The sequence below is a fragment of the Salvelinus namaycush genome, chromosome 41 (assembly GCF_016432855.1).
Source record: "Salvelinus namaycush isolate Seneca chromosome 41, SaNama_1.0, whole genome shotgun sequence".
Classification (NCBI taxonomy): domain Eukaryota; kingdom Metazoa; phylum Chordata; class Actinopteri; order Salmoniformes; family Salmonidae; genus Salvelinus; species Salvelinus namaycush.
Window position 1 is genome coordinate 535029 of NC_052347.1, and position 18806 is coordinate 553834.

Genomic DNA, 18806 nt, shown 5'->3' on the forward strand with positions numbered 1-18806 from the left:
AAGGACTGACCATCCATACCAAAATTATAGTTTTAACCATGTTTTAAGGCTATTTAGGGTAGCATGTAGCCTAGTGGTTAAGAGCATTGGGCCAGTAACCAAAAGGTCACTGGATCAAATCCCAGAGCTGGTAAGGTGAAAAATCTGTCGATGTGCCCGTGAGCAAAGAACTTAACCCTAATTGCTCCTGTTAGTCGCTCTGGATAAGAGCGTCTGCTAAATGACTAAAATGTAAAGTGTTTATTTACTTTGTTTACAAGCTTATTTTGGGTTCTGATGGTGTACAACAATTCAACTAAGCTCATGAGGCATAAATAAGTTATATTCTAAAACAATAAATGGGTACATATCAATTTCTAAGTCCAAAAATGGATGTAGCAACTGTAGATTGCCCCTTTAAGTCAAGAGTATTGCAATCAACCAAAAATACTTCATTTATTTTTATGAACAGCCATGTGTGTTTGGAGCAGTTGCTGATTGACGAAAGACAACTGACACTTAGAACATTTGTGCACTTGCGTCTTCTTCTTTTTCTTATTTTCTTCCTTTTGACCGTGAGCTTTGGCCAAGTGCTGAGTGAGGTATACTTTCTGGGTGAAACCAATGTCGCATGTGAGGCATTTGAACGGTTTCTCACCAGTGTGAAGGCGCATGTGACATTTCAGATTGCCCTTCTGTGTGAATCCTCTCCCGCAGACAGTGCATGTGTGGGGTCTCTCTCCAGTGTGCACCAGGTGGTGTATCCTCAGGCTTGACGGACAGCTGAAAGACTTGCCGCAGTAATGGCAAAAGTACTTCGAGCTGTTCGAGGCCAGATAATCGGGAGCAACACATTTGTGTTTTTTGAGCTGAGTTTTCCCAGGATAATAGTTCTTACACACACTGCAGTACAGCGACTTGTGAGATTTCATATGCATCGTCAGATGGTTCTGCCGCAAGAAAGTCTTCTTACAAATCACGCAACTTAACTTGTTTGTGTCGGATTTACTATGGGAGTGCAAGTTAAACCTGTTAAAGTAACTGAAAGTCTTAGTCTTCCCAGCTTTGCTTTTTGACTTTGCTAAAGACTTCTTTGCATACGTTGGCTTTGTGATGTGTTCATCTTGTGCTTCGTTGGGCAACAGCTCGGTATCGTCTGGTAGGAACTCATTCGTCTCATCGTCCTCAATGGGAAAGACATGTTCGCCATATTCCTCCTCCAATCCGTCGATGGATATGAAACGTAAAGTGTGTCCTGTGGAGACATCCGTAGTTGACATCTCCAGTACCTGTTTATCCCGTCTCTCTGGCCTGTCCTGGCGGAAGGAATCAAAGGATGGATACACGTTGGAGGGCCCTTCTCTTCCATTGTCCACTAAGTCATCTCCTGAAGCAACAGATAAAATACAAAAATAATACAAATTAGAGTTGTGGTTTTGATTGCCTGTCCACCTATTCATGAAAAACAATGTCCAACCTCCATGATGACCAAATAAGAGAGTCACATTGGCTTATAACTGTGCATGGTATCAAACGCATAGAGTTAAACCTACGTGATTCAGCACTACACCAGCCAATCAAAAATCTCAGATTAAAACCTCAAAACAACTTACCATCTAAAATTATTGTTGGTCTTTCCTGTGGGTCTCTGTTTATGATTTCCACCTCAACATCCTCTTCTTTAACATCAGCTTGGCCTGAAGGCACCCCTGTTGACTACGAGAATAAGATAAATATTTTTAGAGCCACTTGAAAAATGCAGACACTAAATAATAAAATGCATTGAAGGAATAAGACTTCTAAATGTGACAGAAAGAGTAAGTGTCCATAATGTAGGGTAGCCTCGGATTCACTCATTTCAAAGAGCTGGGCATCTGACAGCATGTCCTCTGGTAAGCCTGAGTCCTCTGTTGGTTTCCACAATCCTGCCTAGTGCTTTCTCATATCAGTGTAGATGAAGGACACCAGACGAGGCAAGGAAAACTCCTCAGTCTCCTCACTCACTTTGGCAGTGTGTTGCGGACTGTTCTCTGTGCTGTAGGAAACCCCATGGTTCCATAGATCAAGACACCATTCCTTCCCAAATATTCCTTCGATGGTGGGGGATCCGTTTAGCCCTGGAAGAGAAGGCTTGGCACTTGGGCATATTGTGTCATAAACACATTGAAAACAGTGTCCCCTATAGGATGAAGACACTATATAGACTAAAGGGGAAAGGAATAAAGACTATAAGATCCCCATTCTGCATGCACTCTTTGTCAACACAACATGCATCCTCCTCCTTGTCACGGATGCATTATAAAAGGACAACATACCTCTGTCTACTCTGGTGATAGTTTCACCAGTTTGAACACCAACAGAGCGATAGTTTCCAGCCAGCTTCGGAGCTGTGCTTTTCACAATTGTAAGTTCACTTTCCAGACTATGCAATTTCTCAGTGAGAGCCTCATTTTCTAAAGATATTCCCGCGTATTCGTCGTCAACCAGTTTGCACACATGAGCCATTGCGGTTCTAGACAGTATTTCCATGATGGAGGACAGTTGTGTGTGAAAAGAAGCGCGCTTAGACATGGCTCTGCGTTATTGTCCAAACACCGTTTGAATTGATATTAAAGTTCTTTAAACTAACCAAATATCTCGCCAATTTCGAACACAAAAAGCGTACCTAACCCAGCTGCTGAACAGTATCTAACCGGGAACAAAAACAAGAGGCAATGGAAATTCAACTTCCGGCCGACGCATATGTATGACGTAACACAGATTACAATAACGTACATGTGGATAAAAATATGCTTTAACTCGACTTTTTTTTGTTAAACGGAATACATTACAATAATTTGATTAAACATATAGCACCGCAGTAAACACAACATTTTAAACCTTTCTTATTTTGTGGGGCTGTGACTCCATCTACTGGTCCAAAATTATATTACTGTAAAAAAAAAACAACGCTCCACATCTGTGGAAGGAAGTACGCAAATCAGAGCAAAAACTGATTTTTTAAATGACAATCTGAACACGACAATTGTTGAAGCATATTTAACATTGTCCCCAGGCTTGAGAGAGAGATTGCTGGCTGAAGGAGATGAATGCATATGGTCAAAAAAGCTCAAATGTACTTTTGAGCTTTTTATTTCTATCAACCTTTCTGAGAATCTGACATGTTGGTGAATTATCCATCCATCATACTGCACAAAAATTCATTTATAATACATCCCGTAATTATTCAACACGCTTGTCAGAGAGCCAATTAATGACACAATGAAAACATTTCCCAGTGATTTGACAAGAGCAACAATGCATCACAAAATAGCTGCTTAACTAAATCCACAAATTATGTGTTTTCAAATTACATTGAAAAGTACAAAACGATGAAATCCACAAGAGTCTGAGGAACAAGTGGTGTCTACTTCCACAAAATTGGCATTCTAGAAAAATAAATAGACAATAAACCTGGGACAAGGAGCGCTCAGCCATGGCTAGAAGGGATCAAGTTTTTGTAAAATTAACATCAGATTTGGTTTTTCGTAGCAGGTTAGGAGAATTTACGCAGCAGATTAGAATAATTAACGTATCAGGTTAGGAAAAGGGTTAGGGTTATTCATGTTTCTGGTTTTGAGCTTGCGCCCAATTGACTGGCATTCACTCTTTGAAGGAGAGCTCCCTGTGTCCCAGAATCACCCAGAATGCACCGTGTGAGTCTACTGGGTGAAGCGTTACACATTCATTGCCCAATGGGACTCCCATCTCATCCTTTCTCTAATATCTCTGGTACAGTCTCAGCTGGTCTGTTCGATTCCTTCCCTTCTCTTTGCCCCTAACCCTTTGACACTTGCATTTCTGTAAGGTGGAAGAAATATGGTGGAAGATTTACCCCTAACTACACTGCTTATACCGATCCAGACCCTTTATACATGCCAACATTGAGGGGTTAGGGCCAAGGGGAGACAGATAGGGCAACAATATGGGATCGGATGTCTGATGTCACAGACAGGCTAGTGGCTGGACGCAGGCCTCTTCACTCCCATGACCCTGAAGATGCTGCTGGCGATCTTCTCGTAGAGCAGGAACATGAGAGCAGCGGTCAGGACGGTCTGCAGGAGTTTAGCTTCCAGGCCTTTGAACAGGCCCAGCATGCCATACTTCCTATGGGTTGGAGAAAGCATCAAAAAACAGAATATGTAGGCAGTGGTGGAAAAAGTACCCAATAGTCATACTTGAGTAAAAGTAAAGATACCTTAATAGAAAATGACTCAAGTAAAAGTCACCCAGTAAAATACTACTTGAGTAAAAGTATTTGGTTTTAAATATACTTAAGCATCAAAAGTAAATAGAATTTCTAAAATGTACTTAAGTATCTAAAGTAAAAGTATAAATAATTTCAACTTCCTTATATTAAGCAAACCAGAGAACACAACTTTTATTTACGGATAGCCAGGGGCAAACTCCAACACTCAGACATAATTTACAAATGAAGCATTTGTGTTTAGTGAGTCCGCCAGATCAGAGGCAGTAGGGATGACCTCTTGTCAAAATATAACAATACTTTTGGGTGTCAGGGAAAATGTATGGAGTAAAAAGTACATTATTTTCTTTAGGAATGTAGTAAAGTAAAAGTTGCCAAAAATATAGTAAAGTACAGATACCCCAAAAAATGACTTAAGTAGTACTTTAAAGTAATTTTACTTAAGTACTTTACACCACTATGTAGGAGATGAAGGCATTGGCTGCGATCCAGGTAGTCTTAATTGCAATGGTGCTGCATAGATGATCAGATCTCACAACGCCTGGAGAAGTGTTTGACATCTCAGAAAACACATTAATATGGGATAGCAATCCTCTGAGATGCACAGCACGATGGCAATAAAGACAATCTGGAACGCAACCACTGACTAAGTCTGGACAGTCTGGATGTGGTACCAGTGATGGTGCTTGGTAAATAAAAACGTTGAAATAAGGTAGGCAGGTGTGTGTGCGTGTGTGGACCAACCTCACTCTATTGATCAGCAGATACATCACACTTCTCAGGCTGTTCAGCAATGGTGATCTGTCTGTGTGCTGCTTGTGTTGACCAAACTGAGAACGAGATGCAGACAACGAGCAGTGAAATTAGCACCCAGAGCTTATTCCACTGGAATAACACTAAACATTGGGATAACCCAATGTTCACAGCAGAGCACTAAAACACAACATCCACACGGGCAGGCAAACATACACACAACCCTCATGAAAAAGTACTACACAAAACCTATTTGTGCATTAGTGGCAATGTAGAGACTTGTAGGGATTGTGTAGTGAATGTGTAGTTTACACACTACTCAAGATACACAAGTATGGTTTTGTAGTGTTCAGTAGGAAAACAGTAGTGTTTCTAGTAGTAATCAGGTAGAGATTTTTACCACTTGATGTTGGTAGCTGAGGTGTTTGCTAGCACCGTTGAAATGTAGCCCGTTTTCGTTATTAATTAGCATAAGTAGGTGTTTGTATGCAAATGTACAGCATGTTCATATTGGTATACTTACCTCTTTTGACCTGTTGCCAAGGAGGCCCTCGACATAAGACTGGAGGCCATTGTTGGTAAGGTTAATATTGTTTATCAAATATTTATTTGTTTGTCTTATGTGACTTCTGTTAGCAGTGGATAGATAACGGCTTATAATTGTTTGTTTCTTATACTTGTCTTTATACAGATAAGGCTTTAAAAGGATTAACAAATAGCAAAATAATTACATATTAAATATTTACACTAATACATTTGTATAAATGTATTATTTCTTGTTATGATATAACTACAGTTAAAAACGCAAGGAAATAACATGGGCACTAGTGTAGTAGTGACACAGTAGTGAAACAAGGAGATGTCAATAGTGATTTTGAATAGGCAAACAGTAGTAAATGTGTCAGTTTCCAATAGCAATTCAAAAGGGTTTAATGTAGGAAATGAAAAGGAATCAAGAGCAAATCAGTACTGACAACACTACACACACTGAATGTGTAGGCATTAAGTACTAAAATAGTGAACATGTAGGAATTGTGGTAGAATGTGTAGGTTTTAAGTAGTAAATACCCAAAAGCTCAGTAGCTGCACAGTAACTAGGAAATATGTAGTGTTCACAAGTCTTGAAACATCCCAATTTATCACTCATTACTACACATCTCAATAGCAATCAATTAGTAAAACCCAGTAGGCTTGTGTAGAGCTTGGGTAGTAGTGATTCAGTAATACTTTTTCATGAGGAACATTCTCACAAACACACACACACACCCACATACTGTTCTTACCCTAAGGATGGACTGTACAGTCTGTAGTGGGTATGTGAATGTGGTGGCCACTGCTTTGGCTATGGCACCAAACAGAAATATCTCCAGAGACAACAGCTAGAGAAATAGACAGACAACAGTATCAGGATCAGTTAGTTCCAGTTTAAATAGGGTTGGGCAGGTATATGATAATACATAATACCAGGGTATTTTTATATATTGGAGATATGATTTCCAATACCTCCAATGGAAGCGTTTGTTAATAAATGTCAATATTTGTACTTCTTAAAATCAATATTTTCAATCTAAGTGTGTACTGATGCTTATTTATTAAACCCTCTTAGGCCTCTCTCCCCCTATCTGAGATACTGCAGCCCTCATCCTCCACCTGTTCTGTCAGTCACTCTGTTCTGCCAGTCATTCTGTTAAAAGGTCCCCAAAGCACACATCCCTGGGTTGCTCCTCTTTTCAGTTCGCTGCAGCTAGCGACTGGAACAAGCTGCAAAAAACACTCAAACTGGACCGTTTTATCTCCATCTCTTCATTCAAAGACTCAATCATGGACACTCTTACTGACAGTTGTGGCTGCTTCGTGTGCATTGTTGTCTCTGCCTTCTTGCCCTTTGTGCTGTTGTCTGTGCCCAATAACGTTTGTACCATGTTTTGTCCTGCTACCATGTTGTGCTGCTGCCATGTTGTGTTGCTTCCATGTTGTTATGTTGCTACCATGCTGTGGTTTCATGTGTTGCTGCCATGCTATGTTGTTGTCTTAGGTCTCTTTATGTAGTGTTGTCCCTCTTGTCGTGATGTGTGTTTTGTCCTAAATTTGTATTTTATTTTTAATCCCTTCCTCCGTCCCCGCAGGAGGCCTTTAGCCTTCTGGTAGGCCGTCATTGTAAATAAGAATTTGTTCTTAACTGACTTGCCTAGTTAAATAAAGGTTAATAGAAAAAAAATGTAATAAAAAGTACCGGTAGAAAGATAAAGTTAATGTTTCCACTTTGCTTTTCAGTTACACCTTTTTTTGTTAGTGAGGGAGGACTGCAGGGCTTTTCCCCATCAATGAGAATTAAATCTCATTGATAATTCTGCCCAGTCTCTGAAGTACACCCCCCCCCCCCCTCCCATTACCTCTCTGTGAACCAAGCTTCTCAGCTGTCTCTTCAGGCCCTCATAGATCATGAACTGGACAGCCGGGTTGAGCACCAGCAGGAGAGAGGGGAATGTCCCATTCCACAGGGCCCCTACCCCTTCGTCCTCAATGATCTGTACAAAGGCATCTGAGAGGAGAAGAGATGGATACGGTTTACCCTAGAGACAATCTGACATAGTGACAAAGAAACCAGACTAGGAAAACAGTAGTACAATGTGTGTTTTCCTGTGTGTGTGAAATAAAGAGAGAAAGACAGAGGGAGTGTGTATGTGTGCGTTGCTTTAGTGAGAGAAAGAATGACATAGACACACATCTACAACTTTGTTTCCAACACGCATACTGCTGCTGCCTTTACCCATGATGCCTGAGTAGTTAGTGGGACGGATGTCTGCATTGCGGAACTTTGCCCCCTGAAGCTTGAGTCGTGTGTTGACCACCCACAGCGGAGTGGTCACAAGCACGTTCACTACACCTGCACACACAGAGACAGACACAGAGAGACCGAGACAGCTCGGAATCAATCCTTGACACTAAGTATTAATCAAACTTTGTCACATGCGCCGAATACAACAATTGTAGACCTTACAGTGAAATGCTTACTTACCAAGAGTGCAGTTAAAAAAAAAAAAAAAAGTTAAGAAAATATTTACCAAATAAACTAAACTAAAGTAAAAAATAAAAAAGTAACACAATAAAATAACAATAACGAGGCTATATACAGGGGGTACCGGTACCGCGTCAATGTGCGGGGGTACAGGTTAATCATGGTAATTTGTACATGCATGTACGGATGAAGCGACAATGCATTGATAATAAACAGCGAGTAGCAGCCGTGTCAATGTAAAGAGTCCGGTGGCCATTTGATTAATTGTTCAGCAGCCTTATGGCTTGGGGGTAGAAGCTGTTAAGGATCTTTTTGGTCCGAGACTTGGCGCTCCGGTACTGCTTGCCGTGCGGTAGCAAAGAAAAGTCTATGACTTGGGTGACTGGAGTCTGACAATTTTTGGGGCTTTCCTCTGACACCGCCTAGTATATAGGTCCTGGATGGCAGGAAGCTTGGCCCCAGTGATGTACTGGGCCGTACACTACCCTCTGTAGCACCTTGCGGTCAGATGCCATACCAGGCGGTGATGCAACCGGTCAGGATGCTCTCGATGGTGCAGTTGGAGAACTTTTTGATAATCTGGGGACCCATGCAAAATCTTTTCAGTCTCCTGAGGGGGAAAAGGTGTTGTCGTGCCCTCTTCACGACTGTCTTGTTGTATTTGGACCATGATAGTTTATTGGTGATGTAGACAATCCACTACAGCCCCGTTAATGTTAGTGGGGGCCTGTTCGGCCCGCCTTTTCCTGTAGTCCATGACCAGCTCCTTCGTCTTGCTCACATTGAGGGTGAGATTGTTGTCCTGGCAGTGTCTCTAACCTCCCTATAGGCTGTCTCATCGTTGTCGGTGATCAGGCCTACCACTGTTGTGTCGTCAGCAAACTTAATGATGGTGTTGGAGTCGTGTTTGGCCATGCAGTCATGGGTGAACAGGTAACAGGAGGGGACTAAGTACACACCCCTGAGGGGCCCCAGTGTTGAGTATCAGCGTGGCAGACGTGTTGTTGCCTACCCTTACCACCTGGGGACGGCCCGTCAGGAAGTCCAGGATCCAGTTGCAGAGGGAGGTGTTTAGTCCCAGGGTCCTTAGCTAAGTGATAAGCTTTGTGGGCACTAGGGTGTTGAACGCTGAGCTGTAGTCAATGAACAGCATTCTCACATAGGTGTTCCTTTTGTCCAGGTTGGAAAGGGCAGTGTGGAGTGTGATTGAGACTGCGTCATCTGTGGATCTGTAGGGGCGGTATGCGAATTGGAGTGGGTCTACGGTATCCGGGAGGATATTGTTGATGTGAGCCATGACCAGCATTTCAAAGCACTCCATGGCTACAGATGTCAGTTCTACGGGGCGATGGTAACATGCCTAAATGACTTTCGCTTCCTTTGGCACAGGGACTATGGTGGTCTGCTTGAAATATGTAGGTATTACAGACTAGGTCGAGGAGAGGTTGAAAATGTCAGTGAATCCTACTACACTGCATCTGGCTTTCCCTTTGTAGTCCGTAATAGTTTTCAAGCAATGCCACATCCGACGAGCGTCAGAGCTGGTGTAGTAGGATTCAATTTTAATCCTGTATTGACGTTTTGCTTGTTTGATGGTTAGTCTGAGGGCATAGCGGGATTTCTTATAAGCATCCGGATTAGTGTCTCGCTCCTTGAAAGCGGCAGCTCTAGCCTTTAGCTCGATGCAGATGTTGCCTGTAATCCATGGCTTCTGGTTGGGATATGTATGTATGGTCACTGTGGAGACGACGTCGCCGATGCACTTATTGATGAAGCCGTGGACTGAGGTGGTAAACTCATCAATGCCATTAGATGAATCCTGGAACATATTCAAGTCTGTGTTAGGAAAACAGTCCTGTAGCGTAGCATCCGCATCATCTGACCACCTCCGTATTGAGCGAGTCACTGGTCCGTTCCTGCTTTAGTTTTAGCTTGTAAGTGGGAATCAGGAGGATATAATTATCGTCAGATTTGCCAAATGGAGGGCTGGGGAGAGTTTTGTATGCATCTCTGTGTGTGGAGTAAAGGGGTAAGTTAGTTAGTATTAGCGTCTGGGTCTTATGTAGGCCTACCTGCAGCAATGCCCATTAGCAGGTCTCTGCTTGGAGTTGACTTGTGTCCCCGGAGCCAGCTGGCTCTCAGGCTGTGGAAGCAGTAGAAGTAGACGAAGTTGGAACAGCAGAGACTACAGATCACTGGGAGCCAGCCCCTGTAGGGCGCCAGCCTGCAGAGGACAGGCAGGGGGACAGACACAACCTCAGGTGATTCTGTTCAAATAAAAAAATGTTACAAGAGCAGAGAGAGAAAGCAGAGTGAGGGAAAGACAGACTTGTTTACTCACAACCCTTCTTCCTTGACAATCTCTGACAGAATGGCAGGAGTGGACCTGGCTTTCCTCTTCTCATCCACTAACAGAAAAGGAGGAACAGAGAGAAGAATAGACATGAGACTTGCACAGAGATATCTTATGTCCTCTATTCAGTTTTGCACAAAGGCGTAAAGATATAGAGGTAGCTAGCCTTACCTTGCAGCCGTAGTCTTGCAGTGTCAAGTGGGAAGAAAACGGTCATTGCCGTCACACTCCCCTAAAAACATATAATCCTATACTGTCAAATGTAGAGTCTTCAAATGTGAACGTTTGCTGATATCAGGCTAACCTCATTTATAGGGGATACCGGTTTGGCAGTATTGGCCTGTCAGATAGCAATTTAAAGAAAAAAAAAATACTGCCCCTTGTTTTCATGTAATGCAGAGAATCTGCAATAACTTACTGTAAAAAAGGCAATGTACATAAACAAAGTTTACTTACCGCTGCTCCTGCCATTGCATGCACCAAGCTTTCGTACGAGAAAACTTCAGCAAATCGAAAGTCTTCAGTGCTCATTTTGATTGCGGTAGATACAAATGTCAACTTGACAGTTTTGTTTGCATTCCACTATGCACAATAGCTAGGGAATAGAGATACCGTTTTTTTTTTCTTCAGTTCATTCCAGAAAACAACTACGCAGCTGAACTCTTGCGATTGTTTCCCATAGACATTAACCCCGAATGCGCATCTTGCTCGTTTTACATCCAGGTCGTTCGTATAGCCAATGGTAGATATAGTCCCTTTTCCCAATAAGGTGATTGGGCAACAGGTGATGCCGCTTGTTCATTTGATTGGCTTTTCCTTTTGTCATTCAAACAAATGAAACAGCAGGTTTGCGTTCAGTATGGTTTTACGTTCTGGAACGCTCAATTGAACGGAAACGGTGCTGGACTGAATGACCAGGTGAAGAATGCTGATGGGTTTGTGTCATACTGTACTGCATTTGGTTGCGGAACGCTGTCAGCATTGTCACTGCCCTTTAAATACACTCAATACTTCAAGCTACACCCACCAAACGTACCTCAAAGTCTGTTCAAGAACGTTTTGGGTAAACGTGCCGTTCAGTACAAACCGTTCCGCAACGTAGCAAACGTTCAAGGGAACTGAACGCATCTCAGTCCTGTCCAAAGAAACGGTACCACAGATAGAACAATGGGTTAGTTATAAAACAAAAATGTGGACTAGGCTGCTGAAGGTAGGGAGACTCAATATGTCTGTAATGGAGCAAATGTAATGGCAAAACCACGTGTTTGATTTATTTGATCCCATTCAATTAATATTCCATTAATTCTGCTCCAGCCACCAATCTCCTGTGATTTGGAGTTACTTTTCTCTAAGATCTCTGGCTTGGTGCTTGTCCCACAATGTTTTCCAGTCGTCACAGTTACCACACCAAAGTCATAAACTCTGCCTATTTCTAAAATAAAGATTCTTAAAATGTGATTTTAAACCTAAACCTTTTTAAAAATGTGTTTACCGTATATAAAAAAAAAATATTTAACTAGACAAGTCAGTTAAGAACAAATTCTTATTTACAATGACGGCCTACCCCAGCCAAACCCTCCTCTAACCCGGACGACGCTGGGCCAATTCTATGCCGGCCTATGGGACTCCCGATCATGGCAGGTTGTGATACAGCCCGGGATCAAACCAGGGTCTGTAGTAACGCCTCTAGCAGTGATACAATGCCTTAGGCCGCTGCGCCACTCGGAAGCCTAACACTTAACTTTATGCCTAACCCAAACCTTGAATTAAGACCAAAAAGCACATTTTGGTTTTCATACATTTTTATGAAAGGGGCGGCAGGGTAGCCTAGTGGTTAGAGCGTTGGGCTAGTAACCGAAAGGTTGCAAGTTCAAATCCCTGAGCTGACAAGGTACAAATCTGTCGTTCTGCCCCTGAACAAGGCAGTTAACCCACTGTTCCTAGGCTGTCATTGAAAATAAGAGTTTGTTCTTAACTGACTTGCCTAGTTAAATAAAGGTTAAATGTAAGTCGCTCTGGATAAGAGCGTCTGCTAAATGACTTAAATGTAATGAAAGCGAATTTTGACTTTGTGGCTGTGCTATCTAGTGATAACCATGTTTTCATTGTCTTGTTCATTCTACAGGCTAGCTACTACGTCGGTCTGTGTTCTGAATTCTAAACTTCTAAAATGTGCTCCTTTCCAGAAAAGGGTATGTTGTTTTGTGTTTGTAAATATTAATGTCCACTACAAAATGTGCTTTCTGCAGCGAGAGAAAAAGAGCTCCCAGACCCACCACTACGGCCCTTACAAACACCCTCTGACATCCCATGATGTTCCAGCATCTACCCCCTCCTATGTCCTTCGTCTTTTCTTCTCCCCCAGATGGAGAACGATCTGTCTCTCTCTGTTCCCTCTCCCATTGTTTCTTTTTGATGAACAATTGTTTTTTTTATTGAATCACCTAAACTGTAGTCAATCATCCTCCCATTGTTTCATTTGAGGCAACCTGTTTTTCTTAGCGAAAGGTGAAACCAACATCTGGTTATCTGATATCCCACCCCCTCAGAATGGATCAGTTCCTTCAGTCTGTCTCATGTTGACAACGGAAGGTCGAGGTACTGGCTGCATCTATAGGTTAGAGAACCACGATGGAAATAAGTCAATACTTTTGTGTCATTGTCAATTATTTGATTTATGCACCTAGACTTTACAGTACGTGTTTTTAAAATTATTTTTACAAGCCGAGAACTATGAACACACACATTTAGTAAAACCTTACTCTCATTTAAGATATTATTTGTCAAACAATTCACTTTACTGTAGCTACAGGTGCTGTTCTCTAAGGTTGTTAGCCTGCCTCAGAATGTCTGCATATGCCTCAGTCTGAATCCACCTCATGCATGCTGCTTGACAATCAAACAGTTGAGTGACCGTGTGTGTTTTGGGAGTTACTGGTTGGACCAGATGCCAGACTAGTGAGTATAAGTTTCACCTACTATTTCACCATCTTTATCCATCTGTGTAGGCCTAAATGGTGGTTTCCACTCGCCACACCGGTTTCTCCAACAGTAAATGCTGCAACCAAATGCTGTTTTACTTTGATTATCATGATCAATCATTAATTAATAAACCATTTAATCAATCAAAATTGTTATTCCATTGTAAATTCTACAACACAATCAAATCTTACCTCCCTCACTAGCTAGAAGCACCAGCTGTCAGAGCAGCTCACAGCACCTGTAAATAGCACGTTCAATCTACCTCATCCCCATACTGTATTTATTTATTTAGCTCCTTTGCACCCCAGTATCTCAACTTGCACATTCATCCTCTGCACATCCTACCATTCCAGTGTTTAATTGCTATATTGTAATTACTTTGCCACCACGGCCTATTTATTGCCTTACCTCTCTTATCCTACCTCATTTGCACATGCTGTATATAGATTTTCCTACTGTATTATTGATTGTATGTTTGTTTATTCCATGTGTAACTCTGTGTTGTTGTATGTGTCGAACTGCTTTGCTTTATCATGGCCAGGTCGCAGTTGCAAATGAGAACTTGTTCTCAACTAGCCTACCTGGCTAAATAAAAAATTAAAATGAACATTATCCGAGTCTTCATCCAAAATGGAACCCTATTGCTTACATTAGGCAAATTCAAATATGGACCTCAAACCAAGTTCCACTGCTAATTTTCATTCTTCCCCTCTAATCAGGGACCGATTTTGACCTGGGACACCAGGTGGGTTTTAGCTCATAAGTAGCGCAATATATAGGGAAAAAGAGTGCCACTTCGGTCTCATGCTGAGTCAGCCTCCCCGTTTCTCTCGGCCAGTCTATGCAGTATGCCAATTACAGTGTCACTTCAGCTAGTCTCTGCAGAAGGGTTTCCACTAGATTATATAGCCACAAAGTAAAAATTCATGAGAACAAAAATAAGCTTTTTCAAATCAAATCAAATGTGTCCTTAATTTAAGGTTTGGCATAATATTAGCAGTGTGGTGGTTAATGTTAGGTTTAAAATAACATTTGAAGAAGATAAATAGTAAAAATATCAAATAAAATGTATTTATATAGCCCTTCTTACATCAGCTGATATCTCAAAGTGCTGTACAGAAACCCAGCCTAAAACCCCAAACAGCAAGCAATGCAGGTGTAGGCAGGGTTTAGCCATAATTATGGCTTTGGGGCTATAGAAGTTAGAGACAACACTGCAGCAGGGCGATGACTGTCACTTCCTGTCTCTCTCAGCCAGTCTCTGCAGTAGGGCAATGACTGTGTCCTGTTTGGAGGAGAGCAGCTCCAGAGCTGTGGCCATCCTACCCAGGGACTCTGCCATGCGTGCCTCCCTCCTCTCGCGCCTCCTCCCCCGGGACTCTGCCCTGTTGCGACGGACCTGCTCCTCCTTGGCATGCCCCTCCTGCCTCCTCAGGAACTCCTGCAGCAGGGAGGTGCCTTCTTCTACTCGCTTCTGCTGCTGGGCCAGAAGGGAGGTAATGGAGGAGCAGGAGAAGCGACCGTGCTTCTTTCTGCGGAGGTGCACGCGGCTGAGGTTGGAGGGGATGTGACGGGAGGCAGGGGGCTGTGCGACCGGAGCAGGGGAGGGGTTTGGCTGTACAGGGTCTGTGTTATTAGCTATTCTGGGGGAGGGTGTGTCCAAAGGGTTGGATAGAGGGAGGGAGGAGCAGACAGGGGTGGGGAGGGATCTGACAAAGGTGTAGAGAGGGAGGGTGGAGGAAACTGGTGTGTGGAGTGGGAGGGAGGAGGGGACAAGGGTGAGTGTCCGAGTGCAGGCAGTGATGAGGTTGCCATGGGGAAGGAGAAGGGGCTTCTGCTCTGTTTTGGTGGTTTCCGTGGCGACGTTCACCTTAGGGATGCTGGTTACTAGGGTAGGGCTGCTAGTGGTCTCCGCGCCGATGGTGTCACCAAGCATGGCATCCATCATCTTATGAGAGAGAGACACACAAAGAGAGATGGAATGTTGAGATAACAGGGTCTTGTCAGCACCCTTGGGCAGCTTACAACAATCTTGTTTCTTACTTTCATAGTACACCCACAATGTCACTAGAATTGTTGAGCATTCACCAGAAGACCACAATAACAACATTTAACAAAATGAATAGACGGCTGCCTGACAACGTCACGAAAATGATGCGTGAGCAACGCAGGAGTAGAAGGCTGTGCGTTGCTGTGATCCTGAACAGCCAGACAGCAACAATGACAGGAAACTGCCATGTGGGGAATTGTAGGTGGCTTGTTTCAGTTAATTGTATCTTGTCCTTGATAGCATTTCTTGTTTGAAGGTGTTTTGACTTATACCACGTCTATGATAATATAGCTCAAATTTGCTAGCTAGCTAACTAACAACTGTCACAATGTATTTGAGGGACAAAAAGTGCTTACGGTGCAAATGCATGCATGTTTTCAATAAACATTTGGAGACTAAATACAGTTACAATAATCCTATGATTCTAAGCCAACCATGTCTGTTTTGCCCAGAAGAGCCACAAGCATCGGTTTTCTTGCTAAACAACACAAGTCTATTATTATAAAACAAACAAGTACCTCAAAGTACTCCCAGGAGGTTCTGGCCTGGCCGGTCTCCCTGCCTCTGTATTTGACCCTCTTATAGGTGACGATCAAGTTGTTCCACTTGCGGCGGATCTTCTCAACGGGGAGACAGTGACCCTGCTCCTCCAACTCCTTCTGCACGCTCTGGAAGAGCTGCGAACGCTCCCGGGTCCCATACAGGCTCCAGCGGCGCCCCACTGCTTCGATCAGGTACACGATGGCCTGGTAGGAGAACTCTGGGGACACCTGGGGAGGAGGCCGAGGAGTCGGGAGGGTCATGACTGGGGCTGAGGAGGAGAGGAGGGATGTTTAATAAGTACTGTAAGTCCAGATCATCTGCTAAATTACCAAAATGTAAATCCTCTCATGACAGAGTTTACCATACAAATGTTATCGACCAGCTAGCCAGCATGCACAAGAGATTTGGTTCCGGGTGCTGCAGATAAATGGTACATCTACAGTAGTTGCTTAGACCAGGAAATATAGGAAGGGGTAGTTCGATTCATTTTATGATCCCTCTCTATTTTACTCCCCCTCTATCTTTAATTGGAAAAATAGGACTCACCTGGAGCTATCTTTAAGATGGTTTTGCCATCTGCAGAAGTAGAGGAAAAGAAACGGTCAGCACTCACAGGATCTAGTGGACAGAAAGAGAGGCAGATGCCACATGCAAAACAGTCAAATAGAGCAAATATTTTTGCGATAGCTCATAATGTCAATACAATTCTGATATTTCATTATAGATTGCACTAATGTTTCTAAAGTGTGCAGACTTTTTCCTGTTTCTCCAGGTTTGCCTTCTGCGTCCAGTACGTTCACTACTCAGCTCTGGGTGTGCGGTAGATTCTGCCTAATATCTAATAGTAGTTCTAAAGTTAAAGTTCCTGTGAGACAAGACGGAAAAATATTCCATGTCTGTCTGATTATACAGTACCAACAACTTACACAGTACGATGGGTTTGGTGGTCGTTTTAGTTGCCAGCCGCCCATGCTGTGTTGAATACCCTGCATGGTCTTCTATTGGACCGCCTTCTCCCGGAGAAATATCGTGACGAGCTGCAGACTCGGAGCCTCTTTTGCCTGAAAGCAGCGGAGATGATTCGTCTTCTTCGTCAAAGGACTCGGAGTCTTCACTTTTCACAGTGATATTCAAAGACATTACCGCGTCTACCAAGCGCACTTTCTTGGCTATAGTATGGAATCGCTCGACCCCGTCTAAATAGGCTTCCTATGTGGTTGTTTCTCTCAATGCTTATGAGAAGGAAAAAGTTTTAGTCTCTCAATTAGATATAAAGAAATTCGCCTACAAACCCCAACATCAGCTACTATTGCAGTATTTGCATTCTCGGACCTGTAGCTTTACAACAAGATGAAGAGAAATGGCTGCGTATTTCACCAAGCAGGTCTGCGCAACGCTGCTGCGCAGCTCTGGGCAGGGATTCGCTGCTGGCAATTGTGGTGACGTGTGCTAGCGTGCGCAGGCCCTGCACGAGTGCAGAGACGTAACGCAGACGATGCCCAAGCTGCCCTGAAGAGGGCGCTGCTGCTCTGTCTGATGATATTCTCTTCAAAATAAGCACATTCTGGTAGGCTACACACAGTCAAACAAGTAGACATACAGTACGTTGTACAATGTTTTAGAAAATCTTTGGTGACATTCTATGTATTTTGTCTTTAAAAAATATATAATTTAATATTTCATATAATAAATTTATTCAAATACAATGCATTTTTTTACACTGCAATATCATATGAACACTTCTGGGTTTAGGCATCATTTTTTTTATATATATATATATATATATATATATATATATTTTTTTTTTAAACAATTTGTTAACATAATCCCTCTAGTCTAAGTGGACAGCGGTAACTCTGAGGTTCAGCACCACTGGACAGCTGAGGTCTCAGAGAATCCAACTCTGTGGAGAATCCCTGGACATAAATCCAGTAAAGCTTAACCAGAAGTAAGACGTCTAGAGGCCTGGAAGGTAACAACTTACATGAGAAGTTTGGAGAGTGACATTCACTGTATGAAATGCAATGTTATCACCATCATTCTATTTCAATGGTTACCACACACCAATTCCGACTGCTAGAATGAATGAAAGGAATGAATAAAGTGACTAGATCGATGACAGTGAATAATGTACATGCATGGAAAATAAGATTTGTACAATTTGGTGTACAAGTCTGTATGAATGCTGTAGTGGCTTCCTTTCCTCTTTACCATAGCCACTGCCCAAGCCTGAAGCGGGGTTGTTTCGTACGCATACAGTCCACACTCAACGTTTCCAAACGGCCAAACATTCAATGAGATCCAGGGATATGGTGCAACAAAAAATGTTTATTCTTCTTATATCTAACAAAATTATTCTCCAATCAACTTAAAGCATAGATTACTTGATATGGCAAATACATAATATGATCTGTCTGTATGGTCAAAAAACTATACCGCTCCCGCGTCTAGCAAGGACTCCCTCCCCCGAAGGCCCAACTTCCTGCCTTTATACTAACACAATTCACAATTCACTTTTCACAGTGATATTCAATGACATTACACACTTTCTTGGACCGCTCATGTGCCTATGTGGCTGTTTTAGTCTTTCAATTAGATATAAAGAAATTTGCCTACAAACCCAACATAAGCCACTATTGCAGTATTCGCATTATCGAACCTGTGGCTTTACAACAAGCTGAAGAGAAATGTCTGCATACTTTACCAAGCATGTCTGCGCAACGCTGCTACCCAGGGGATTCGCTGTTGGCAATTGTGGTGCTGCCCAAGCTGCCCTGAAGAGGGCGCTGCTGCTCTGTCTGATGATATTCTCCTCAACAGAACCACATTCTGGTAGGCTACACAAAGTCAAACAAGTATACCTACAGTATGTTGTACAATG

At 42.7% G+C, this 18806-nt stretch overlaps 3 protein-coding genes across 4 annotated transcripts; all 3 read right to left on the reverse strand.

Moving 5' to 3' along the window:
* Window positions 1-216: 216 nt before the first annotated feature.
* On the reverse strand, window positions 217-2793 carry LOC120034158 (zinc finger protein 717-like). The gene is made up of 4 exons (XM_038980607.1): window positions 2295-2793; window positions 1984-2096; window positions 1593-1695; window positions 217-1366 (listed from the first exon to the last, which is right to left on the reverse strand). The coding sequence occupies exons 1-4, from the start codon at window positions 2548-2550 to the stop codon at window positions 432-434; spliced, it is 1407 nt and encodes a 468-aa protein (XP_038836535.1). The 5' UTR covers window positions 2551-2793; the 3' UTR covers window positions 217-431.
* Window positions 2794-2959: 166 nt separating this feature from the next.
* LOC120034159 (peroxisomal membrane protein PMP34-like) lies at window positions 2960-11054 on the reverse strand. The gene is made up of 9 exons (XM_038980608.1): window positions 10807-11054; window positions 10522-10582; window positions 10339-10405; window positions 10070-10221; window positions 7749-7865; window positions 7372-7520; window positions 6262-6357; window positions 4970-5055; window positions 2960-4125 (listed from the first exon to the last, which is right to left on the reverse strand). Exons 1-9 carry the CDS (start codon window positions 10879-10881, stop codon window positions 3975-3977), a joined length of 954 nt encoding a protein of 317 aa, XP_038836536.1. The 5' UTR covers window positions 10882-11054; the 3' UTR covers window positions 2960-3974.
* Window positions 11055-13852: 2798 nt separating this feature from the next.
* Window positions 13853-17302, reverse strand: LOC120034373. Of its 2 annotated transcripts, none has more exons than XM_038980903.1 (4): window positions 16852-17302; window positions 16472-16501; window positions 15901-16193; window positions 13853-15280 (listed from the first exon to the last, which is right to left on the reverse strand). In XM_038980903.1, the coding sequence occupies exons 1-4, from the start codon at window positions 17063-17065 to the stop codon at window positions 14567-14569; spliced, it is 1251 nt and encodes a 416-aa protein (XP_038836831.1). In that variant the 5' UTR covers window positions 17066-17302; the 3' UTR covers window positions 13853-14566. The 2 variants fall into 2 exon arrangements, with proteins under 2 accessions (XP_038836831.1, XP_038836830.1); XM_038980902.1 differs by having other exon boundaries at window positions 16472-16543.
* Window positions 17303-18806: the final 1504 nt, after the last annotated feature.